This window comes from Girardinichthys multiradiatus, chromosome X (genome assembly GCF_021462225.1).
Source record: "Girardinichthys multiradiatus isolate DD_20200921_A chromosome X, DD_fGirMul_XY1, whole genome shotgun sequence".
NCBI lineage: Eukaryota > Metazoa > Chordata > Actinopteri > Cyprinodontiformes > Goodeidae > Girardinichthys > Girardinichthys multiradiatus.
Genome location: NC_061817.1, coordinates 25,047,719 through 25,073,993, shown reverse-complemented (window position 1 = coordinate 25,073,993; position 26,275 = coordinate 25,047,719). Strand labels below are relative to the sequence as shown.

The following is a 26,275-nucleotide window of genomic DNA, read 5'->3' as shown; positions in this document are numbered from 1 at the left end:
AACATCAGCATTTGCGTCAAATATTCATCATTAAAAATTTTATTTTTATCAGGAGAGACGAGGACTCTGCCCAGGTCCAGTTCCATGGCAGCCGGACTGGAAAAAAATGGGCGCTCCCGCGTCCAAGCCATCTTCTCCCATGCCGCAGGCGACAATAGTACTCTGCTAAGCTTCTCCGAGGGAGATGTCATCACCCTGCTAGTGCCGGAGGCCCGTGATGGCTGGCACTATGGAGAAAATGAGAAAAACAAGATGTAGGTCTAGTGGGTTTTCTCTGAATGCATATGGCAAAAACACATTTGTGTCACACATGCATTTATTTTTTATTTTCATTTACAGGTATTTGAAATATATATATTTTAGAATGTATCTATTTACTTATTAATGTGTGTCATATATTAAAAATAACTGCTTTTTTTCACCAGGCGTGGCTGGTTCCCATTCTCCTACACACGTGTGCTCCCTGAGAGTGATGCCGACAAGCTCAAAGTGAAGTATGTCCCACTTGTCCTTTTATGAAAGGTTTTAAAAACTGAAATGAGTCAAAGTCTTAAGGCTCATGTTTTCTTGTAGTTCCAGTCTTCATCATGGTAAAAGCAGCAGCACAGGGAACCTGCTAGAAAGCGATGCATCACTGCCCACACCTGACTATGGCCTAACTGCTAGACTGTTGGCACAGAGCTTAGCACAGACCCGCCCACGCCCCTACAGCATGGCAGGGTTTGCTCCACAGGTATTACAATGCATAGCATTTGTAAAGTGTGCAGATTCTACAATTGTTACTCTTATGTAGTTCATTTGCAGCCTCCATCTGATTTAGGGCTTTGTTGCATAATTGGTCATGACTAATCCTGCAGGACCTGAAAGTTAGACTTTTGCACAGTTTTTGCTGCCACCTAGTGTTTTGTATTTTAAAATAACAGACCTCTTCTCCAATAAAAATTATTTCTTTTTTTTTCCAGCCTGCCATTGAGGATTATGACAGCCGCTTTGCCGCAAGGTATGTAACCCAATTTGCATTCTTATTAATTATTAGTCAATGCTTTATACTTTCAAATGAATAATACATCAGTAATTGTAATACACCCAACAAGGTAAAAATACCTTATTATAATGGAATTAATATGAGGAGCAGCTGCTTTACATACATCAAATTTACCTAGTTAAATGCTTTTACAAATTTTCAAGCAGTAATAAAGTAAATAAGCAAACAAAATAAATTACATTAATTGTTGTAATAAGAAATTATGTTCATCTTAGAATTTTTTAGGTTTTCATTTGTACAGTTGCTTTGCACAAATGTTGAATAGTAAAACAGATAATAGAACCTACAAAAATAATATGGAGGATGTTTTCCCTGTAATAAATAAAAGGGAATGTCTATATTTTCAGCCACATCATTTAGGTTTTCTAGTAAAATTATTTTTGTAAGTCATAATTTTTTTGTCAAGAAACTTCTTTCTGTATTACTTTAACTTTTTTGTGTGAATATAAGTTGGAGGAACTGTAATACTAGTAATACTCTTACTTGAAGTACAGTCACATTTAGACATTTAATTAGGGCTAAAACAATTAAGTGGAATAACTGTGATTAATTGAATATTTAAAAATTTGTCAACTAATTTAGTAATCGAATAATCACTTACTGGATTATGCAGATTCTAAAACATGCCATTTGCTGAAAGGACAACCCATTAATTAGGCCAAAACTGTACAATATATATATATATATATACAGGTCCTTCTCAAAATATTAGCATATTGTGATAAAGTTCATTATTTTCCATAATGTAATGATGAAAATTTAACATTCATATATTTTAGATTCATTGCACACTAACTGAAATATTTCAGGTCTTTTATTGTCTTAATATGGATGATTTTGGCATACAGCTCATGAAAACCCAAAATTCCTATCTCACAAAATTAGCATATCATTAAAAGGGTCTCTAAACGAGCTATGAACCTAATCATCTGAATCAACGAGTTAACTCTAAACACCTGCAAAAGATTCCTGAGGCCTTTAAAACTCCCAGCCTGGTTTATCACTCAAAACCCCAATCATGGGTAAGACTGCCGACCTGACTGCTGTCCAGAAGGCCACTATTGACACCCTCAAGCAAGAGGGTAAGACACAGAAAGACATTTCTGAACGAATAGGCTGTTCCCAGAGTGCTGTATCAAGTCACCTCAGTGGGAAGTCTGTGGGAAGGAAAAAGTGTGGCAGAAAACGCTGCACAACGAGAAGAGGTGACCGGACCCTGAGGAAGAGTGTGGAGAAGGGCCGATTCCAGACCTTGGGGGACCTGCGGAAGCAGTGGACTGAGTCTGGAGTAGAAACATCCAGAGCCACCGTGCACAGGCGTGTGCAGGAAATGGGCTACAGGTGCCGCATTCCCCAGACCTGGGCTACAGAGAAGCAGCACTGGATTGTTGCTCGGTGGTCCAAAGTACTTTTTTCGGATGAAAGCAAATTCTGCATGTCATTCGGAAATCAAGGTGCCAGAGTCTGGAGGAAGACTGGGGAGAAGGAAATGCCAAAATGCCAGAAGTCCAGTGTCAAGTACCCACAGTCAGTGATGGTCTGGGGTGCCGTGTCAGCTGCTGGTGTTGGTCCACTGTGTTTTATCAAGGGCAGGGTCAATGCAGCTAGCTATCAGGAGATTTTGGAGCACTTCATGCTTCCATCTGCTGAAAAGCTTTATGGAGATGAAGATTTCATTTTTCAGCACGACCTGGCACCTGCTCACAGTGCCAAAACCACTGGTAAATGGTTTACTGACCATGGTATCACTGTGCTCAATTGGCCTGCCAACTCTCCTGACCTGAACCCCATAGAGAATCTGTGGGATATTGTGAAGAGAACGTTGAGAGACTCAAGACCCAACACTCTGGATGAGCTAAAGGCCGCTATCGAAGCATCCTGGGCCTCCATAAGACCTCAGCAGTGCCACAGGCTGATTGCCTCCATGCCACGCCGCATTGAAGCAGTCATTTCTGCAAAAGGATTCCCGACCAAGTATTGAGTGCATAACTGTACATGATTATTTGAAGGTTGACGTTTTTTGTATTAAAAACACTTTTCTTTTATTGGTCAGATGAAATATGCTAATTTTGTGAGATAGGAATTTTGGGTTTTCATGAGCTGTATGCCAAAATCATCCGTATTAAGACAATAAAAGACCTGAAATATTTCAGTTAGTGTGCAATGAATCTAAAATATATGAATGTTAAATTTTCATCATGACATTATGGAAAATAATGAACTTTATCACAATATGCTAATATTTTGAGAAGGACCAGTATATATTGCATTTAAGATGGAAAAACCTTCTTTATCTGTAAATATGTTATCCAGAGCTCCTCAAGTGGCATAGTTTTAGCTTCACCTGATTCAAATTCTGCATTCAAAATCAAAATCTTCTATTAAGCACCATGTGCTATCTGATTATTAATTGAATAATCGAAAAAATAGTCTTAGATTAATTGATTAGCAAAATAATCATAAGTTGCAGCCCTACATTTAATTACAGTTATAATCATTTTTTTTCAGTCTTTCCTTTTCTTTATATATATTTTTGTATAAAAAAGTTGTTCAAACATAAACATAATTTTAATTTGTTATAAATAAAAAAAATCAAGCAACTGGCCTTTTTATGTATTTTGTTAACAAATGTCAGAAGATCCAAATTTTACGTAAAACATTTTTTTTTTTTATAAATTTGTTTGTTAAAAAACATAATCAGTTGTTGTAAACTACCTCCAAATTTGGGGAAAAATGTTTTTAATTTGTTAGTTAAAACATCATTTCAGTTGCAATAAATGTTATTACTTTTTGTTTTAAGTTGTTCTTAGTTCTTTTCTCTTTCCAGTGTCACTTTTTGCAAATCTTTATAATGTACTGATTATATTCTAGCAGGGTGAGTGTACCAGTTTATAGTGCAATAGCTACTGGGCAAGTAGTACCATACCAAGTCCTTTGTCTTAGGTAGCTGTTAGAAACTGTAGTGTGCTTGTTATTGTTTAATCAGACAGCGAGTCAGTACATCCTTCTTATCCATGTATTTAAATATGTGTCAGGTAGAGTGTGTTGAAGAGAGCGAACAGTGTCCTGAGGTGGATGTGCATTTGTACAGGTGTTTAAAGTACGTGTTGTGACAGTAGACTTCATGCTGACATCATCTCAGCCATTCCTGCCTGGCAGCCTTGAGCCTTTTGGCACTAAGCGTTTAAGCTGCTGTTCACACTCCTGTCTGCTCTAAATGTGTGTTTATTTATTCTGTATCAGTATTATCATCCTTCTGGGTGTATTTACCCTTGCAGACTAATATTACATCATTTCAGCTATGGAGATCACTCAGTAATTTCCTCATCAACAGCAGCTTCTTTCTTGTGTCACCTTTTTGTGTCTTATAGAGGCAAACATAAACTGCAAAACTTTGATTTGCGGAATGATTTTGATTTCTGTTTAGAGGTGTTGATGAAGGAATTGAAGCTCCAGTCTTCGTGATTTTGGCAGGTGTGTTTGGAGTTTTGTAGGTGGGGCAAACAATAGATTTCCTGAACCCCCATCTGCATCACTTCTTAACGCCACCGTGCCTCCTTGTGCCTGTCTTGTCTCTCTCCATTTCTCTCTGAATGTGTCCGACCTGGCAAGCTTCCTTCTCTCTTTGTTCCACAGTGACAGTCCTGATGGCAAATTGATTTCGACTGTGTGAGAACAGACATACAGACAGACACAGGCAGCTCCGGATAGCACAGGGGCCTCCCCCCCTCCATCTTTTCCTTCCTTTCCCCCTCCCCACCTGTCCACTTGTCTGCACCTCTGCCTCCACTCACACCCCTTCTCCGAATGGAAGAGGCCAGTTTCATCCCTCCTTTCTGTCCTCTCTTCCTCCCCGGGTCCCTCCTTTTCCTCCTCTGTCCGTCCTGGGTGCTGCTGCTTCGTCTGGCGTCGGTGTGGACAGTAGCGGCTGGTGGGTGGAGGATTGCATTGAGCGTGAAATCCCGAGCGGGGCCTACCTGCTCAGCATGCAGCGATATGGACTCTGAACACTCTCTGATCTCAGTCTGCACATCACAGACTATTCTCTCAAGAGACTGCCTTTGCAACTGCTCGTCTTTCATGCATGTACATGGTTGTGTCATTTTGTCAAAAACTAAAAGACATGTTCATGTACTGTTCAAGTGCCAAAGGACTTCAATGTCGTTGTACTTAAGCCACTGAGAAAATGGCCTTTTCTTAAGCACCATGGGGGCCCTAATACTGTTGAGTTCCCACCCAACAAACATGCTGAAAAAGCTTTGTTTTAAGTAACGCTCATTGTGTCATTGCAAGATCTTTTTGTCCACAGGGTGTATCATATTTGCCTTACTTTGCTCCTTTTCCTAAAGCTTCTGATATATATATATATATATATATATATATATATATATATATATATATATATATACACACACACACAAATACACATACACACAGTCAGTCTAAAATAAATGTGTGCTTGGTTAAACTTCACACCCTCAGTCTTATTTATTTATTTCATTTTCTTTTTTTTTTTGCATTCCTGGCTAACTTGCTGCCAGATTTTTTGGTTAGATTAAAGTATTCTATCTTTTTTTTCCCCACCTGAAGCTGTACCAGTGAGCTTTTTATCGACTGTCCTTAAATTACAGCTGTGAATAACATGAGATTTAATAATCAACACAGCTTTTTGCAGTTTTTGCAGATTTTCTTTTTCTGATTGTATTCCCTGAGTGACTGTGCAGTGTTGGTTATTTTTCTTTTAAAGGAAAAAAAAAAACAATAATAAACGCTGATCTTGTAAAATATTTCCAGAAACAATGATAAACATACCTATGACCTGAAGTGTTTATCTTATGCATGCTGTGGAGGGGAAAACCAGAAAAATGTGACAATAAAAATTGACCTTGAATGTATGGTGACTTTTTACAAAGGTATTCTAAATAAAACACATCTCTATATATTAATAAACGGTTCTGGTCTGACGAGGAATCTTTTCTGCCCTCTGCTACTGAAGAGGCATGTTCCTTGTTGCAGTGTTACTGCTTTTTTACACAAAAAAGTAACCTTTTGTGAGTAATTCCGTTATGGCTGTGTCCATGCATGTTTCACCCCCGGCTCCTTTCATCTGTACTTGCTCTCTGTCATTTGGGGGGTGGGAGGATGGTAAGTGAAGGTGGTGTTGTGGTACAGTATTTCTATTGTGAGGTTCTAAACTTTTCCTGCCTGCAAACATTACTTGATTTTGAATTTGTGCTTGTGTGAGAGTTGTATTTGGTGTAAAGAAAGGACTTGTTTTCCAGTTGATTTTGGTCCATTCATGGTAAAATTTGTTTCCATTAAGGTTGTGTAGAATTGAAAAGGCATGTGGAGCATGAAGTGTTGCACTGCTGTTTTGCATTTTTCTTTGAAATATTACCAGCTTACAGTATGTTTGTCTTGCATCAGACTAACAATTGTTTTTACAAGTTGTTGCCTCATGCATGATTTGAGGTGTGAACCATTCAAACCCCAAGGTTCTCTTTACCTTCCAGTTTGGGTCCAGAATTGTCCCGGTTCTGAGGGAACAGGACCGCCGTAAGTCCCCCAGTCTACATTGCCTCTTAATAAACTTATCACCTACTTCTCTTTATGAATGCTTGGTCTCTTCTGTTTTGCTGGTTGCCTGCTGGAATAGGATACTGGAAAATCACTGGTGTTTTCTTTTTGGTCCTGGCAATCCAGCAGGCCTTGGGTTGTGCTTTCTTTTTTCTTTATTTCCATAATCCAATATCATCCAGATAAGACACTAACTATGCATGCCTACAAACAGACTGACAAATTTGTTGGCACACCTGGTAAAGATGGGTAAAAAAGCTTAAAAATACACTCATTTATCGCTTTATCAAATGACAGAAAAATTCAAGCTTTAATTTTAAAACATTTGCATGGGGAAAAAATACTACTTTAGAAAATAATTGTTCTTTACTAAATCACTAGGTTTAGAGTTGTTAGTAACCTTAGTGCATTTAAAATAAATGTAACAAAAAATTATTTAACTTTATTTTGCCACAGATGTTTTTGGACATGTCAAAAAGGTATATTGTAGACTATGTGAGCCGCTGCCACAGAATCGTATCAAGTGTGTCTTAAATATCGCAGCTATGACCCAATAAGTACTTTACTAACGCTACGCAATGCAGACTGTTCGCTCACCTCAGCATAATGGGTGCTTGAAACTGAAAATGGTACTGACAACTTGACCCACTCTCTGACTAATTAGGCTGATAACTATGTGCCCACTTGCAGGCACTCAGTATACTTTCATTCACAGATGGTAAGTTAATCCTTTTAATATAAAAAATAAATAAATAAATAAGGTGTTGTGGTCATGTAGATGTAACATTTTTGGTCATGACACAGAGAAGCTTGGCCCCTTGCAACCAACAATTCCCAGCTAAAAAGAAAAAAAAACATTTGGGGACCAAGCAGGAAGGGTTTAAAGATCCCTCTCTGCATGATCCAACCTTGTAAAATGTTACAGGCTACACTAAGTGCTGCCCCTCTAGCAAAGGGAGTTTGTACCATGTATTTACAGCAGGTTTGTAATTTGGCACTTGTTTTTTTTTTTTTTTACAATTTATAAGCATTAGATTTTTTACCCACTTGATAAATGTACCAAAATTAAGGGTTCGATTGTTTGTTTTTTTACACCTATTTACCAGTGATGTCAACAAGTTTTTTTCACTTCTGTTTTTCATTAGCGGTGTTTGAAAGGTTTCTCATTTCATGCTTGATCTCACAAAACAACTTTTTCTGTTCACTCTTAAAAAATCAAAGTAAAATTATGTTGGGTGTGGTTGAAAATTTTAAACATTAGCTGTTTGTGTATGTGTGTTGGGGGGTGGGGGGAGTATATACATAAAATTGGGATCATGTTGATGGTAACTGAGTGTACCCTGTCTCCCCCATCCTCTCCCTGCAGTGACCGTTCCCTCGAGGTCTTCCTCCGGCCCTCCTTCTCTGATGATCGATCTACACCCATCTACTACTAACAACTTGCCTTCTCGTCTTTTCCACCGATGGGTGCCCATTTTGTAACGAGAGGAAAACGGTGGCCATGACTTGCATGTTTTATTGTTACCACAAGAGGGCCCGGAGGTGTGATTGTCTCATCAGACAGCTTACATAACTTAGCATTTGGCTTCTTCTTGTATACAAAATTTCCTTTGAACTTTTTAGAAACCAACGGCTTCAACCATAGTTATGTCTCCGCCTAAACATTTAATGGTAATGGTAAATGTATTAAGTTATTTAGATCACAGCAGCTCTGGATTATGTAAGGCTAGGAAGTTTACCCTTTATCTGCTCTTCTGTTCCAGCATTAGTATTTCTTTAACACTATACACTGTACATTTTTATTAAAGCATTATGTTTTCAATAGGAGTGGGACTTGAGGGTGATCTGAAAGCAGGGCCACAGACCAGTTTGTCACTATGCTTCAATTCTTAGGTCATGTAGGTCATTATATTTGTTATTGGTGATACAGGAAACCCAGATTTTCAATCTCCTGTGCCTTCTATGTGTCTTTGCTGGTTTCTAAACATAAATCATTGTTCTTATTGTTCTATTAAAGTGGTTTAAGGGTAATTATTTGCAGTTTTTATTTTATTTTATTTTTTTATTCTGATTCATAATACTCATGGTAATAGTTCAGCTTTTGTTGTAATGTTTTGGTATGTTTTTCTGATGTGTGTGCAAGTTCAGTGCATCACAGCTACGACTTCACAGAAATATCCCAGAATAATTTTCAATTGCTCCTCTTTTCCTTATAATTTGAATTTTAGCAATATCTAATTCAGCAGTGGACAGAATACGGGGAAAATCGTAATAATTTGTCTTTTATTTAGTATTTAGCTTTGAGGGAGTGGTAGATATTCAGATATAAGTTCCAGTATTATATTAATTTTCATTTTCAGTATTACTTGGCACACTAATCTGGGACACAGTTAGTTTGTGTGAATGAGCTGCAATGTATTGCAAGCTGATTCATGAGGAGTTTTAGTTTTTAACAAATGGGTCATTTACACTGATACTTATATCACAATTCAATGTCCAGTTTAAAATTTTTATTAAACGTAGCTGTCTTCAACTTTATTTCTCTCGTCTGTCCCTGTTTGTACTATATCTGCACTGTAAAGAAAATGCATTTAAATTATCTTGTCAAATAAATTTAACCTTACACAATTGTGATACTTCTGTCTTTGGGCTCTCACATTTCACAGTTTGTTTCACGAAAATATACAGATGTAAAGGTAATTAAATATACCACAAAAACAAGAAGGGGAAAAAGTACTTGGATTTATTTAAGTTTCTGGGGGTGGGGGGTAGATGGTACAACAGCGATGAATGAGGAACAAATGGAAATGGCAACATTGTCACTTCTGGTGCATAGAGCAACCTCACCTTCTCCAAAGGCATCTGCCATTTAAAAGCCAATGGGCTTTACAATTTCTCTTTGGCAAATTCGATAATCGCTCATCCTGAATTGCATTTTTGAAATGCTTGTACAAAAATACTGGCAACAGTTTCTTAATCTTGCACAACGTAAAAGGGAAAGTGAGAGGGGAAGGAATTTAAACTAGGACCTACAGATGGATAGAAAGGGGAGGGAATACAACAGTTGATACAGCAGTAATGATTCTACTCAAGCTACCTGCTACGTGTTGATACAATATTCGTACAATATACCAGATATGTCCTTTTCTGAATGTCTTGGTTTCACCTCAGGCATTCACCAAAAATGTAATAGATCATTTCTATATAAGACATGTTTTTTTTAGTATTATTATTTTCTTAGAAAAGATAAATTAACATGACAAGTGACATTCCACATTTATGACTGGGATGTTTACAGTGACAACACGAAGTTCTGTGGAAACACCTCTCAGTCCATCTGATTTTATTCTTAAAAAAAAAAAAAAGACATGTACATGAGAGTAAACAAACCTGCTGCTGGCACTGTGGATGAAAACAGAATAGCTTGTCTTAGGCTATTTTATTTCAGTATTTGACAGTTAGGAGCAGCTAAGGCTACACAAAGTGCAACGTAAACCGAAGTGACTAGTGATGGTGATTAGGGTACTGGCATTTACATTTCGATCTTTTGTAAATGTTTAATTTTAGTCAAAGTTAATATATTATGATCTCAATTTAAATTCCCCTTTATGTTTTATGGCTTCCTATGCAGCAAATCTCTAGTGTCGCTTGCTCCTTTTGATAATGAAACCTGTAACAGTCTTAGAGTTGCCAGAACTAGTTTCAAAGCAGCCAATGAGAGAAGCAGCTATGAAGCCTGTCCTTATTTTCCTATTTTTGTGTCGAACATAAAAAAAAAAACTGTTGGCTGAAAGGAACAGCAGCTTCATGAAGCAAAATGATGTTAGAGCTGAAGAAACAGGATTTTTTACCCCAAACCAAATTATATAAATTTGTATTCTCATTCTGCAGTTCTTAAAATCAGATTTTCACTCCTACTGCTATTGCACTTATGTCAAATAAAAAGAAAGTTTGTGCAAATCAAAGTATCCGACCACAATATGAGGCACTGTCTTATAAAGGGTCTCAAAATCAGATGTCCCAAACACTAAGAAAGATAAAATAAAACTCTATAAAATCATCTTGAATATCATAATTCTGCTTTTCTGGCTCCACCTCCTCTGGTCTTCCCTGCAAGACTCAACGTTTTGGAGTATCTTCAGTATTCCCTGTTGGACACAAGTGATTTTTATTACAGCAGCATATTGCAAGCATTTTAAGTGTGTAAGTGAGTGTTTATTACAGACCTGTTGCTATGCCTGCGTGGGAGTCGGACACATGCGTGATGGAGAATCGAGACACCATGAAACGGTTAAGTGGAACTGCAACAGGTTTAGGAACTTCAGCTGTATCGGTGACAGAAGTGTGTGAGAACACAGGCTCAGGGATGGTGTGAAGCGTGGATGGTAAGGTCTCCACAGAGTGCTTCTCTTCCCATTTGAAATTCCCACCTATGTAATGGTAAAGAAAATGTTTGAGATACACTGAAAAACATATCTTGGTGACATGAAGAGGACAATTTCTAGAGTGGCCCTGACCAGTGACCTGCAAGTCATAAATAAGCTCAAAAGCCGGAGGTTTTTCTAATCATTGAATACACCGAGGCTGAGCGCCAGCAGGTCACACTAATGGCAATCTTCAGTGTGGAAGTCATTACTGAAGAAGCAAGGCTGCTGCTGCTGGTCAGTATGTGCTTACATTTCCAAAAAGAGGTTTGTGCTACAGGAAGGCTATGCCTATACATCTTTGGGTCTTTTTGTTGGACTGGCGAAAAGGCAAATTGCGGTAAGCACCTCAGCAAAGTTGCTCTGTTTAACCCTTTGACTTTCAGCAACTGTGTGTCATAAAAAATTGCAGCTACCTAATCATTTTTTCATTAATTTAAACTAAATAACCCTGTTTTATACTGACTGCTCCTGCAAACCCATTTTTGGGTGTATTTGTGTGTTTTCCATTTGCCAGTCACTTTGGTGCTAGTACAATGAATCTCCACATTGAGGAACAAATAAATGATTATTCTAACCTATTCTAAATAGCAAGACCATTCATAGTAGGAAAAATAGTAAGATATATTTTTAATACTTTTTCATCTTTACAGAGAGTTCTATATATAGAGAAATTGGTAATGCCAATCAGAGCCTTACAAAAACTGGAGATGGAAAATTTGCCTTTACGCTCTTCCTTCTAATAAATAATGCTAAACATTTGGAATTAATAAATAAACCAGCGTAACACTGTTATGTGTGCTTACCCTGTGCTAAGTTGTTTTCATCTGTTTCCTTAGCGAAACACTGAGCATCATCGGATTGAGCTTCAAGATCTAAGTTTGATGTTTCCTGTTCAATTGGCTCTCCTTCAGTGGAAAACGAACAGTCTGCCAGTTCTCCTGTGGGGCTCTCCTGGAAAATACAGTGTTTAAACAATAATATCAATTAAGACAACATGGTCTAACTTTGATCCATTAAAGTGTCATACCTGGTCAAAAAGAAACACTGTGACATCGTCAAAAAACGATACTGCTTTTTTCTTCCTCTCCAACTCCTCGCAGAAGGATTGGGTAAGCAGGGTGGGCATCTTGAGGAGGCTGCGGAGGTGTCTCGCCCTGCTGCAGTCACTCACGACCACCGGTACTGTGCTAAAATCCTCTTCACTCCCCTCGCTCTCTTCATCTTGGATGTTGTATGTTCTCAGTTCTTCATCAGACTCACTTTCATCAGAGTCATCTTCATCCTCAGCTTCTTCCAGTGGAGCTCTTACGTCTTCTCCACAAAGCTCCAATAATGATGAGGAGGTGGAAAGATCCTGAGGACCGTTAGATTCCTCACATAAGCTGTCGCATTCCTCTGCATCAATGTCCTCAAAATCCTCCTCGTTAATTTTCTCACCCTCTCTTCGGTGCTCTTTCTCCCCACTGACATGAGACTGTTCAGGCACCTTTTCCTCCTCTGAAGATTCCTCCACATTTTCATTTTCTTCACAAGGTTTATCTCTGCATTCGGTGATTGAGCAACCAGACACTGTTGAATGGACAGAGGAGCAGCCTTCTGCTCCTCTGCTACCCTCTTCATGGTTTGCAGAGGCTTCCAGGACAGAGGAGGAGGGCTCTGACCCATTCAAGGAATTGAGTTCAGATGCAGGCTCATCCCCTGAATGCTCCGTATCCAACCCCATATCATCATCAGCAGGAGCAGCTTCTTTGGTGAGGCACCCACCCATCTGTTGAGGAAATGGTGACAGCATGGACAACTCAGGTGTTTGGATATTGTGGGCTAAATGTGAGTTGGCCTCTGAGAGATTTGCCAAAACGCAATTTTTGAGATGTCTCAGATTTGTTAAATTCCTCTCGCAGTTTAGATTATTTTCAAGAATATGTTCTCCTGCAGAGCTTAAAGCATTGTCAGGGCCATGACGCTTCACAGGTTCTGCAAAGAAACCCCTGCCTTCCTCTTTGGGACTCCTTTCACTTTCTACATCATAGTCAGAGAAATAAGCAGAGTCCCTGTAGGGATTGTTATCAACAAGGCTCTTTACATGTAGCTCTGATGTGATTGTTGAAGTGCAGACACCCTGCGCTAAACCAACATGCAGAGCAATTTCAGATTCCCCACCCAACCCAGGGCAACTTTCACCACCCAGTGGATCTCCAAGCTCTTTGAACATAAACTCTGGAGATTCATTGTTTTCTGTGTCATAGCCACTATCCAGAGATTTGGGCAGGATGGGGGTGTTATAGGGATCAGGGCTGAAGGCCTGTTCACAGGAGCTTGCCACTGATGAAAGTACATTAATGGCACCCAAAGCGTCTGAATTCCCCTCCAAAATCTTTTTTGGGCTGATGTCTTCCTCCTCAACCTCACTAAGGTCAAGGTTGAAGTCAGCAAAGATTCCTGATGTAATATCAGTTATGTCATCTTCCTCATCCTCACTGTAGTCACCAAGTTCAACCAAGCAGGGTCTGGAGTCCCTAACGTCTACTGCACATTGCTGGTTTCTGCTGGTTTTGGATGTCTCTGCATAATTCAGCCTGAGGCCACTCAGACCCACAGATGTTCCATCTGAAACTCCTTCCCATATGTTGCATCTCTGCATATCAGACAAGGTTCCTGTTTGATCAGTCTGAGGTTCCATTTTTCCTCCCTCTGTACTACTGCTATTCTTGTTCGAGTTGGTAAGAGCACTGTTGCTTTGAAAGAAATCCAAACTCGCAGGCTTCTCTTGAGCCGACTCTTTGTGGCATATCTGAATGTACGAGTCTAAACCAACAGACATGCAAGATGCACTCCATTCAGGGCCTTCCTCACTGCCCCCCAAGGTGCCACAAGGCTTGAAGCTTTGGAAGGTTCTCGTGGTGGCCTTGGTTAAAACCCATGTATCTGTTGCATCTGATCGAAGAGTCACACAACTGTCATTTCCACCGCCCGTGTGTCTGCTGTCAAAGCTGTTGTTGTTTGCTGAACGGTTTGAGATCCAGTTGGTTTTATCCTCAACTACTCTACTTTTCCGCCGACTCAACTGTAGGTCATCATCCTCTCCTACATCTATGTCAACGTGGTTTACAATGTGTAGTGTCTTTCTGAGGGGTCCCAACATAGTATGGCAGCTTTCCTTCACTGTGCTTTGACCTGTGTGTGGTTCAAGGTAAGGATCGCAGAATCCTAAACTGGGGCTGCTGATAGCCTGTGATAAACTGCGTGGGTTTTCTAACAGACTGTCTGTATGAAGATGGTTTATTTGAATCTCTGGTGACTTTTCAAGGGTAGAGGGAGTGGGTTGCTTCTGTATCTTGGGTGGCGGTGATTTGTCACAGTAGTTTGCATTACTGCTATAAGACGGAAGTGAATTATAAGAACAACCTGACTTTACTGCACCTTCGTTAGATGAAGGGCTCAGCAGTGGATGTGTGTGTAGTTGAATGGTAGGACTTGAATCATCTGCTTTAATGTTGTCGTTGGTGGACCAGTAAGAACTAGCTTGATTCTCAGAGGACAACCTTCTGTTAGAAGATTCCAGTTCTGTACAGTAGTCCCCAATACAATCATCAAACTTGATGTTGTGCTGGACAGGTTCTTCTATGCGAATGTAGTACTCACTACTAATAGAGGGGCTGTGGGCACTCAGCACTGGGACAACACTGGTGTGTTCTGATTCATAATAGGATGGGGACCTGCTTGATGTCAGACTGTCAGTCTTGCAGCCCACTGAGGTACTTCCTGTGTTAGAATAATAAATATCCTGGTAGTGTGGGTTCTCCTGGCCCAGTTGCCCACTTGTAGAGGAGGAGCAGTAGGGCTGTTCAGCTCGGGCTGGCTCCCACTTGTATTCAAAGTTGAGGCCATGGCTTGTCTCGGTGACGGTTAGGAGGTCATCCCCTGTGTCAGAGTGAAAGCTGTCAGAGAAGTGCTCCAAGAGAGGGAAGGAGGACGAGGCAGAGGAGGCCAGCTCCACTGCCTGGGTTTGGTCTGCAATGGGAATGTCATCAGGGGTGGGAGTGAGGACCAGGGTTGTGGATGCAGCTGTGTGTGATGTGCTGCCAAGCAAATTGGGTTTCAAGGCATTCCATCGTTGCTCAAAGTCTTCCTCAGCTTCACTCGATCCTTTGGCACATAGGTATGTGATCAGAAGGTGCACCTCCTCACTGCTGGGCCTGAGCTCAGGCTGCAGCCAGCAGAACTGCATAACTTCATACCTGAAAAGTTACAAAAATGTTGTACATTTTTACCAACTTTGACACTATTAATGGTATTCTAAATGAGGAGGAGAAGGTAAAAAAAAATTGAGAGATAAACAACAAAGCAATTTAAAGATAACTTTGGAGGTCAGCACTTTACAGCTACACCTGGCATTTATTTACAGCTCTAGCCAATAACTTACAGCGTATATAAAGGGGGTGCAGTATGGTTGCTGACTCAGGTAAAAGATTCTCTTTGTGTGTCAGTGTTGGTGCCACGCACTTTTCTCATTGAACAACAAAAATTCAAAATAACAGGTATAAACAATGTTGAGCTGTTTTCCAGAAAAAGATTGATGTGGCGATTTAACTCTGCATTATGCCAAGGGGGCCATAAAGAAAACAGCTTTTCTCAATGGCAATGAAAAATCTAACTACAATGGTCAGATGCAACAAAACATTGGCTATTTTTAAAATAACTTGTCAGATAGGAATCCAGCTTAGTAATGTCATGACATGTCTGAGGATCAACTTTGTATTTCCATAAGTGGGTAAATATGCAAGCATGTCTCACCAGCGGTCATCCAGGGGGAACCGCAGCTGGGGTTTGGGTAGTTTAAGTTGCTGCTCCTTCACAGCATATGTCAACACTTGCCTGTCAGAGTAATGTCTGTACGGCTGGTTTCCTAGCTCAAACAGCTCCCATAAAGTCACACCCACAGACCTGGAGAGAGGGGAGATAGAATTAGATATGCTAGATACTACAAAATGAAACATTTGTTTTTTACAAAGGACATAATCAATAGCAATGCAGTGCCACTGAAGAGTATTTGCCTCGTAATACATTTCACTTGTTTTTGCTTTTTTTCTCACAATTGCATGTTTAATATTGCCAGAAAAATTACAAAAAAGAAAACCTTAGTAAGTACAAAAAAATTATGATTTTATTTATTAAGGGAGCTACCCTAACCAATATGACCATATGTGAAAAAGTCATTTCACCTTAAGCTTAATTGCGGGTTAGGTCAAAACTGTTAGGTTACAATTAAACAAAGAATAGTAGAAGCAAAAAATAAAACTAAGGGTGTTGGATAGGCCTAAGACAGTTATATCTGTCACAGATTTGTTTCTGTCTTTTTTCAGATTCCTTACCAGATGTTACTGCTTTTGGTTTGATCAACAACCAGCAGGTTTCCGTGGACTTCATCTATGAGTTCTGGTGCGATCCAGCGCAGAGGCACCCAAAGCTGGTCTTGTGTTATGAAATAGTCCTCCTACATGAATAAAACACAAATCAAGGGTTTGTCACTAGGAGAATTAAAAGTGAAAGAAAAAAGTACTTTTTATCAAAGGGCTGACCTTATATCGACTGTGAGACAGCCCATAGTCACCGATCTTAACAGACATTTCTGAAGTAAGAAGGCAGTTTCGCAGGGCCACGTCACTGTTGTGCCAAAGAAATTCTGAGATTAACTTTAAAAAAAAAAATGCACCTAGTGTGGATAAACACTGTTTATATGAATCTACTGCTTTCTTACACCTGGCTCTATGAGTGAGAAAACATTTCTAATCTGACCTCCTTTAAATGTTGAGCTTCTGAGCATAGCCGTCATGGGAGCGAAGAGTGGCTTGCCCCCGGCAACAAAATCACTGATGCTGGAGCTTGTGTCAAGTACTCAGGCAGCACCAGGATGTTGTTGCAGGAAGAGACCAAAAGGGGGCACACAAAACCTTCAAGTTGATGCTGCTCATATAGTGCAGTAAAGAGACTGAAACCATTGCTATGTACCTGTGGATAAAATTGTATTTGTGAAGATGGAGAAGCCCTGAAGCGATGTCACAAGCCATTCTCTGGAGAATCAAGGCGTCTGGAGTGTCCGAATCAGTAGCCCGACAGCTGCCGAGGTAATTCTTAACATCTCCCTGAGAGGAAGAAAAAACAGGAAATGAGGGTTTTAGGTGTTCTACTTGTACATGACTAGAAGCAATGCAGAGCCAAGTATTAAAATAAGAAGGTATTTATGAAGTAGCAAACAACTATTTATTTTAAATTGTTTTCATACCAGAGGACAAAACTCCATAACTATCAGGTAAGGAGTGACCTCTGAACACTGTGCCAGGCATTGCAGGAGTGCAGGATGCTGAAGGGTTCTGCAAGAGCAACAAACATTTAAATAGCATACATACATAGAGTATATAACATGAAACAGAAGTTGGTCACTTTGGTAAGATTTTATGTTTGTGGTACGGACCGATATGGCTGGGCCTCCTCCAGGAATTGAAACTGATCCTGAACGCTTGCACTGGCATTCAGCTCTTTCACCACCACCTGGGTGGTGCTGACGCCTGCAGTGACCTCCCCTAATAGAACCTATGGGATTATGGAAAGAAAAAAACAAGAAAGCCACGCTCTTTCAGGGCCAGACTGGGGATGATGGCATTAAGTAGAAGCATCATCAATATAAAGCTGCAAACTTTAGAGTGGAAAAAGGGAGTGGCATGAGGAGAACTCAAAGTGCTGCAGTTTCATGTGTTAAATTGTAAGGAATCCATTGTAACTGTGAATTTCTGCTTCTCTCCCACAGAACTGACAACCTGACATAAGTGCCAAATATTTTCCTCGGCCTTCAGATCCTCATCACTTTACCCTCACATTCTAAAGAGTAACAAGGATCAAATATAGTAAGGATAGTACAGATGTTACAGCAATTCATTAGCAACAAGGGAATCAATATATCTTGAGTGTGCATAAAAGTTTGTTAAAAGCAAGAAACAGAGAAACACGCTACCTTTCCAAACCAGCCATGTCCAATCTCTTTTAGATACAGCAGGCTATGGCGGCCAATGTCAGATGATTTCAGCAGCTGTACTGAAAAAATATAATAATAAAAGATCACAAAACTGCTATAAGACTGGAAGGAACTGTAGATTGCAAAAGCTGAACGATTGCTAAGAAAAAAACAGGTTTTCTAAAAAAAAACATCCACAAATTTGAAGTAAATGAGTCACTTCAAATATATAATAAAAAAGGGAACAACAAACCTCGAGAGCCATGCAAGGATTTTACTATATCCTAAACAAAATTCAGCAATTACAAAAATGCTTATCTGCACAAAAATAAATTCAACATCCAAGCATCTTGGGTACAATCGCCACAAAGGAGTCCCGATTTGCAAAATCACATCATTTTTGATCGATGCATTACCTCCTTGAATTCTCATGATTCAGGAAACAGATGTTGTGAGTCCTGAGATGATAATGACAGCAAGGCGAAGTGGCTGGCCACTCTTAGTACCCTGACGGGGTCTGAGTCCGTGACCCCAGCTGAGATGGTGCACCGCTTCAGAGTGTGAGAACCAAGAGCCAGAGGCCCCGGCTCCTGCCCCAGGCATCTCAGCCCTCGTTGTGTGTATTTGAAAAAGAGCCCAATGGTCACAGTGTGTGTGAGACAGCCTCGGCAGGATTTAACCCACCGAGCCCTCCAACAGCTGAACAAGCTCACCAAACTGCCTCTCCCCATCTGCAGCGAGCTCATCCTCCAACTGGGACATACACACGCTGTCCCCCTCTAGGGCTTTCCAGCTGTTGTGCAAATACTAAAATCCTTGATTCCTACGCAGGCTATACTGAATATACAGTAAACGGAAGGAAAAACGAACCAATTTGGTTCAGTGGTTCCTTCCGCCCAGGACGCAGATTTTCTGGACATGCATAGAGCCCAAAGTGACCGTCACACATGTTGGTTGTATGCAGTCTGACGCAGAAGCTCTGTTAGCAGCTTCAAGTCACCCAGTAATGACATAAGGTCCACATAATGCCCCCCTGTCACCCTGGACAGCAGCATTCCTCAACCAAAGATGAAACAAACAGTGCTCTGTCCAATGCAAAAAAGATCTCTGTCATACACATTGACCACCCCTATCTCAGCCCCCCGCCCTCTACCCTTGCTCTTAGGCCCTGTTGCATGCCACAACCTTTCCCTGTCTCTCTTCATTCTGTCACAGACTCCTCACTGTATTCACCACACAATGCCAGTCCTCCGCTGATGCGTTCCATGGACGTTTTAGCCCATCCTTACGCTCCCCCACTGGCCAGTCGATTCAAAGTAGGGCTATTGTTTGATTCGCTCACTCACACATTTTCGCTGGATCTCCTGGTACCTAGTCCACTAGGCAGACACACACATATACATAAGGCCCATTCTCTGGTGGAACACTGGACGGAGGTGGTCACAGTGATAACAGACACTTCACTTCGCAACCACTACAGCTCACTGATTAATTTTCCTCTATAAAGAGTTAGAGAGTAAATAATAAAAGATGCTGTAATGTTCCTAACTCTGTTAATTCAAGCATAATTGTGCATTCCTGCACTACTCATAAGATTCTAAAAGAATTGGTACAATCCAGAGCCTTATAAGATCCGTGGGATGGTGGAATGAAACAAACTCTCACACACACACACACACACACACACACAGACACACACACACACACACACACACACACACACACACACACACACACACACACACACACACACACACACACAAACTGAAGCATCTGTAGAAGAGCATAATTTGACCTCTTGAATAAAAGATAAAACCGAAAAGTTAGAAAGCAGGGATGTCAGACCAATGGCAAAAATTAAGTTTTGTATCCAGAATTACAGTGTGTATAATTGATCTTTGCTTCACACAACAAGCAGCTTTCATGGTTTATGTACCAGTTACGCAACAAAGTTTTCTTCTAGTAGCAGTTACGCTAATTATTCATTTATTATGTATGCTGTTATTGCTAATGTGAATCATGCCTGGACATTGCTAGTCTGTTTTTGTTTTTTTTAATATAATTTATGTGTGGCTAACTAAACTAGTGTCATGTTCACTTTACATATATACATGATATAGATTTCCCTTTGTATGAAATCCTCCAAGAGTCTTTGCCTGATCACCACCATTCTTCTTATTCTTAGGCAGAAACAATCTCCCTTTCACAATCTCTTGCCACTTGTTCATTCCTCGCCCTGCAACACCTGCACCAATCACACAGCCGTCGCTACGAGGGACAGAAGCAAGGCTGCCGATTGGCTGCGAGCCCGAGGCTGTCTTGTCCAATCACCGCTGGTGCTCTCATCCTGGGATGCCAAAGACCAGCAGCTAAAACCTTCCTTTCAGACTGAGCCCAGCGCAGCGCAGACAGCTGGTGAGTCATGCAGGGGCGAGACAAATTGAGGTTGTGCCACATCCTGACACATAAATGAACATGCACAAATCAACATGAGATAGGATGACCTGATGAAATACAAACAGATGAAATAGAAAAGCCTAAAATATGAATGTGAAGCAAAAACAATACATAAAAAATGGTGCGGATAAAGGTTTTTCGTATGTGCAAACCGATAAGATAGAAATGTTTACCCCAGCAGTGGGTCAGTGCATTCATTGATAGTTTAACTAGTCTGTTGATTAATAATAATAATAATAAGTCATTCATACATTTATTCATCTTGTATACTGCTTATTCCATAGTGGGTAACAGGGGAGCTGGTGCCTATCTCCAACAGTCTATGGGCGAGAGGCAGGGTACACCCTGGACAGGTTACCAATCCATCGCAGGGCAACACAGAGACATACAAGACAAACAACCATGCACGCACATGCAAACTCCATGCAGAAAGACGCCCGGCCGGGAGTCGAATCCAGGACCTTCTTGCTGCAAGGCAAAAGTATTATAATAATAATAATAATAATAATAATAATAATAATAATAATAATAATAATAATAATGAAAATTTGAGTTCATTTTAAGCATTATAGCAGACTAAGCCTTTCCTTTTATTTTAGGTAAGACAATGACTTAATATTTTAAATTTGCTAAATGCCAGAATAATGCAACTCTGTTAGGCTTTCTTCAAAGACAGGAGTTAACAAACATTTTTTCTAATATTTGGTAGAATTGCCTTTTCAACTGTATGACTGTGTCAAATACTTTGGTTATCCTTTCACAAGCTTCTAAGGATAGTTTGCTGGAATTTTGGCCTTTTCTCCTAACAGGACTGGTTCAGCTGAGTCAGGTTGTAGGACACTTGGCTTGCACAAAACCTTTTCGGCTCTGCCCACAAATTTCCTATTAGGCTGAGGTGGCTGGAGGACCACAATGGAAACAAGTTTTTGGCTTTCTTGTGCCTAATTGTTTTGATACATGATCATTGTCATGAAGCACTAATGTTCTTATCTGTCCTGTCACCAAATAAATTCAATCAATCAAATAATCCTAGTTTATTCCTTTTGGAGCAGATGAATGTAACACCTTCACACATCTTAAAATTTTACAGAAGGATGAGCCCAATTGGCGACGGCCATATTTTACTTCTTGAATGTTTTCGGATTTTTAAATATATCCATATTGACAGTGTATATTACAATTTAATAAATTAACTTACCAGAAACTTACAAAGCCACTGCAATATCATCTAGACTTTCCGGATTATATATAGATATTTAGTGTATGTAAAGTTCTAACTTTTCATGAAGGCATTGTGCACTGTTCTAACTTTCGTGAAGTAATGAATGTCAAGAAGGCTTAAATAAAAACTGGTCATCACTTTTAGAGAAAGAAATGTTGAGAATTTGTTGTTAATTCTTACTTGATCTTCCGGGCTGTTTGGAGACGGGCAGGGAGACCTCAGTGAGAGGAAGGATGTAAACCTCGGTCCCGTTCTGGGAGGAAGGCGAGGCCAGAGCAGAGAGGTCTGCCTGGTACTCTTCTCCCTCTGTGTTTTCAAATTCCTGGTGTAAGGACAGACACTGGGATTAGTCATCTGTTCCCTACCAGGGAGTGGGAGACAATGGCCCAACTGTGCAGGCATTCAAATACACTGAGGCACATTCACCTACCCATATACATTAGTCATTTAGCCTACATTGAGTGATCACACACTAATGCAAACAGCTATTCAAATTGTATAGACAAAGTATTTCTTTAATTTCATTACAACAGAACATCACACCATTATCTTGCTTTTAGCATGACAAAAACGTGCATTTAATTATATTTCTATGTTTTTCTCTTGAAGAATTAGCAAGTTTTCCAAATTACTCTGCCATTAATAAATATCTTTCTCGAATCAAATAACAGTGTGCTGTTTTTGTGGAAGGTTTTCAAATACATTAAAAAGAAAGAAAACGCTCAATAATCTAATCTGGATTTTGGATTAAAAACTGTTTCTAGAGCTTTGAAACAGAAGGTTTTATTGACCATACTTAAGAGTATTTTATTGGGAATTTATTAGACAGATCAACACAATGTTGTGCATCAATGTGGAAGGAAAATGATACATGATTATTAATGTTTTTTTACAAAACAAAACTCTGTGGCATCCTTTGTTTTCAGTAGTGACCCCTTGAGTCAATACTTTGAGGAACCACCTTTAAAAAAAACAAAAAGAAACATCTGCAAATCTTTTAGGGTATGTCTCCACTGGATTTGCACATCTGGAGAGAAAAATAAATGCTTTTTTTTTTTTTTTTTCTTTTGCAAAGTAGCTAAAGATCAGTGAGATTATGTGGAAAATATGTTTCAATTACACTTTTCAACTCTTCCCAAAGAGTTTCAATTAGATTTCAGTCTGGACTTTGGGTCATTCTAACACAATATGCTTTGACCTAAACCACTTTGTTGTAGCTCTTGCTGTTTATTTAGGGTTACTGTCCTGCTGAAAAGTGGAACCATCACCTCAGTTTCAATGGTTTGCAACCTCTGAGCTTTTCTTCCAGGATGGCGCTTTACTTGCCTCCATCACAATAACTCAGACCAGTTTCCCTTTTTATTCTGATGAAAAGTGCCCCCACAGCATGATGCTACCACCACCATATTTTACAACAGGGGACAGCTGTATTTATACTGAGATTAAATTGCACAATTGGATTCAAATTTGTATAAATTAAACTAATACCATTAAAACTAATATGAGAAAATGTGAACAAGTTCAAGGGGTGTGAATACTTTTACAAGACACTGTTTATGATGCCATGCCACACCACACCTGCAGCTAAATCTTTTACTTTGCATTACGTAAAGTATAACCTTTAAAATAAAGGGTTAACTGTCTACTCTACATTAGGAGAATAAGCAGAGAGTGTGTGATCTATATTTAGCCATTGCAAAAAAATGGCCTGTCCCTTACTGTGACGCTCCCTCTTACTCCAAATCCCTCCTATTCCTCTTTGTGTTTTGTCTGATTTATTTCTACAACCAATCTCCCTGCCCCTTAGAATTCTATTGAGTTAAAAAAAAAAAACTCACCGTGTTCATTTATGTGAGTACAGACCACAAAACTACTCCTCTCTGTTGAGAATTTATTGAAGACTCGGATTTGCTTGCACAAGGTCTCATACCCTGTTCACTTCACTGAACGCACAAAGGCACATACAGTATCCCAGAGGAAGCTCACAGATCATTTACTGCATACATGGTTTATACAAAAGATGATGTGAAACAAAATGTGATTGGTTAAAAAAAGGTTGGGGGGTGGAATCCATGAATGAGACTTTGGACCCCCCATCATGAAGATGCAACATTACTTCATCTAGGCCCTGGGTTATTCTTGATCCCTGCTAATCAGACTGTCCTCTTTCTGTTATTAAGATAATTCACATCAGCAACTTATCATATGAGGCTCAGAGTACGTGTCATGAATAAGTGCCAACAATCTGTGTCAAAATTCAGTCTTACACAATACAGCCGGCTGCTGTTTTAGCCAAGTATACATCTCACTACAAGTATTCACCCCCTACACCCTTGAAAAGACCAGTTTTTTCACACAAACATTTGCCATCATCTTGTGTTATTGATCATATCATAGAATATGATATATCCCATATCATATTCTATTCTCTCAACATCATCTTAAATCAAATCATAGAGCTATTTCAGCTTCATTTTCCAATATTATATCAGATGAACAGATGAACTAATGCTTTTATCATTTGTTTCACAATCAAGAAATATCAGTAATATCATTTGTTCATTTTCTTCTTTCATTTACAGCTTTGATAGATAAAAATACTGCTTAAAATATACAAAATATACAGGATTAGGTGACTTGCTATTATTATGTGTCCAGTGCTTTTCAATGGGTAGCAGATTCATTCTAGGAACCACATAAATATATTTTAATTAATATTATAACTATTTTTCGTTTGATAGATCATGATCAGACCAAACAACACTTTCGAACCTTACTTAAATTTGAAAATATATAGCTCTGTGACACCAAAAGCCTGGAGAAACCCTAACAAGTTCAGTCATTTATCTGTACAATTTAAACTATCATCCATTTGCCTCACAAACTCTACTGTCTAGTAAATAGCATTTTTATTTGCTGACATAGTTTGCTAAAGTTTAAATGAGGTGTTATTTGCGCATTTAGAGGAAGACCATATCCATATTCATGTAAATGTATGCAACCTACAGTAAGCCCAAAATGCATCTCAAAGACCACTGCAGATTGCAAGAGGCAGTTGGCGTAAAATATTTACCATCGCCTGCTGGTGGTATTTGCAACAGAGGCATATAAACAAAGAAAAAAAGCAACCTGCACTATTGGCTTTAGGAAAAGAAGACAGGCATGTCACAGAAGTTATAATTAATCCTCTTATCATTTCAGTAAGGTACAAATAAATTATCAAAACAGTTTAAGATCCTGATGTTGCAGTTTTATTTTCAGAACACAAACCTCATAATGACAGAGCATTCCAACAGATAGTACTTCACCTCCATTTGGAAGTTAATGAACAGAAATCCGATGTATTAACAAATATCCGCTCCTCATTCCACATGGTAGGAGTGCCCTAAGGGATCTCTGCCCCAGTAAGCTGTAAGCTCTTCACATGAAGAAAAACTGGAATGAGCACCCAGCAATACTACCTTACGTCCTTTCCATTCCTTTTTATTAGATGTAAATAACTGGGATGCAGCAAGTCAGCATTAATTTTTTTATTTGTTCATACATGTTTAATCACAATCAATGATTTATATCTTTAGTCAATCAGTTAAAGGAATGAATCATCCCAATGATTTTATTTTACATTTGTAATTGTGCATTAAAGGATTTCAAAATACCAAATGTGATTCCTCCCTACGTTGAAATAATGTAAGTATTGACAAGTGCCTTAATATTGTCAGAACCTGGAGCTGGCACCGTCTAGCTGAGTGAGGAAATTTTTCCTTAATATTTTCTCCCAGAGTCAGAACCACTCTTGATGTCCCAAAATATTAAACCACATGATCCCCCAAAATTAAAGCAGGTATGGTTAGTTTATTTAATTAAGAAGGGGTTTGTTTGCTACATCAGGCTGTAGCATTGTATTCATGTGCATAAAGCCATCCATTTTGTCTGCGGTTAACTATCTACCAACCAGGAAAGAAAACTTGCAGTAACAGCGGATTTAAAGATAAGCAGAGAAAGTAAAGAGAAAAACTGATTAAACGCCAGAGAGTAAACTGGAGGTTGGACTAATATGCAATATCTGGATGGCTCAGTATGTGTTTGTGCGGTTAAACATGTGCACACAGGAATGTGTGTAGGTGCGTTTCTCATTCAAGACGACCATCTGCCACTCCCCCCTTAGTGAAGTGTGAAAGCAAGCACCTGGCTGTGAGTCAGCAGTGCATAGATCCCAGGAGAGCCTTCAGTTTAGAAAGCACTTAATACCCAGCCACACACTGCACGCTCCAGTAGAAACACAGTGATGGAGAAGAAAAATGAAGTGTTTAAAACAGTGCTGTCCCACAAGAAAGCAGACCTTACAAATAAGATTTTAACTCATGAGTTGTAGCCACAAAGAGATAAAGCGTTGGCACTATTGCTATTATTATTATTAATTTAAATGCTCGCTCGCTCGTCGTCTTCCGCTTATCCGGGACCGGGTCGCAGGGGCAGCAGATTCAGCAGAGACACCCAGACGTCCCACTCCCCAGACACCTCTTCCAACTCCTCTGGGT

General features: G+C 39.5%; 2 protein-coding genes across 7 annotated transcripts in view; one reads left to right on the top strand and one right to left on the bottom strand.

Moving 5' to 3' along the window:
* The window catches only part of LOC124863142 (brain-specific angiogenesis inhibitor 1-associated protein 2-like), a 77,847-nt gene extending 68,597 nt beyond the window's left edge, over positions 1 to 9,250 (top strand). Inside the window, exons 10-15 of one of the 5 annotated variants that reach the window (XM_047357391.1) lie at positions 53 to 254; positions 426 to 494; positions 574 to 733; positions 963 to 1,000; positions 6,559 to 6,601; positions 7,989 to 9,250. In XM_047357391.1, coding sequence (XP_047213347.1) covers positions 53 to 254; positions 426 to 494; positions 574 to 733; positions 963 to 1,000; positions 6,559 to 6,586 — 497 coding nt within the window. In that variant the 3' untranslated portion in view covers positions 6,587 to 6,601; positions 7,989 to 9,250. Of the gene's footprint in view, positions 1 to 52; positions 255 to 425; positions 495 to 573; positions 734 to 962; positions 1,001 to 4,681; positions 5,996 to 6,558; positions 6,602 to 7,988 lie in introns of those variants that run through there. The other 4 variants (XM_047357389.1, XM_047357388.1, XM_047357387.1 and 1 more) reach the window with 4 other exon arrangements.
* A 94-nt stretch (positions 9,251 to 9,344) lies between these two features.
* LOC124863398 (serine/threonine-protein kinase LMTK1-like) overlaps positions 9,345 to 26,275 on the bottom strand; it is a 34,313-nt gene continuing 17,382 nt past the window's right edge. The window contains exons 4-15 of one of the 2 annotated variants that reach the window (XM_047357757.1): positions 21,918 to 22,059; positions 18,059 to 18,138; positions 17,522 to 17,640; positions 17,333 to 17,420; positions 17,059 to 17,192; positions 16,629 to 16,713; positions 16,422 to 16,543; positions 15,844 to 15,993; positions 12,077 to 15,287; positions 11,853 to 12,000; positions 10,849 to 11,052; positions 9,345 to 10,770 (exon numbers count right to left, since the gene is read on the bottom strand). In XM_047357757.1, coding sequence (XP_047213713.1) covers positions 10,742 to 10,770; positions 10,849 to 11,052; positions 11,853 to 12,000; positions 12,077 to 15,287; positions 15,844 to 15,993; positions 16,422 to 16,543; positions 16,629 to 16,713; positions 17,059 to 17,192; positions 17,333 to 17,420; positions 17,522 to 17,640; positions 18,059 to 18,138; positions 21,918 to 22,059 — 4,512 coding nt within the window. In that variant the 3' untranslated portion in view covers positions 9,345 to 10,741. Of the gene's footprint in view, positions 10,771 to 10,848; positions 11,053 to 11,852; positions 12,001 to 12,076; positions 15,288 to 15,843; positions 15,994 to 16,421; positions 16,544 to 16,628; positions 16,714 to 17,058; positions 17,193 to 17,332; positions 17,421 to 17,521; positions 17,641 to 18,058; positions 18,139 to 18,474; positions 19,666 to 21,917; positions 22,060 to 26,275 lie in introns of those variants that run through there. The other variant, XM_047357759.1, reaches the window with a different exon arrangement.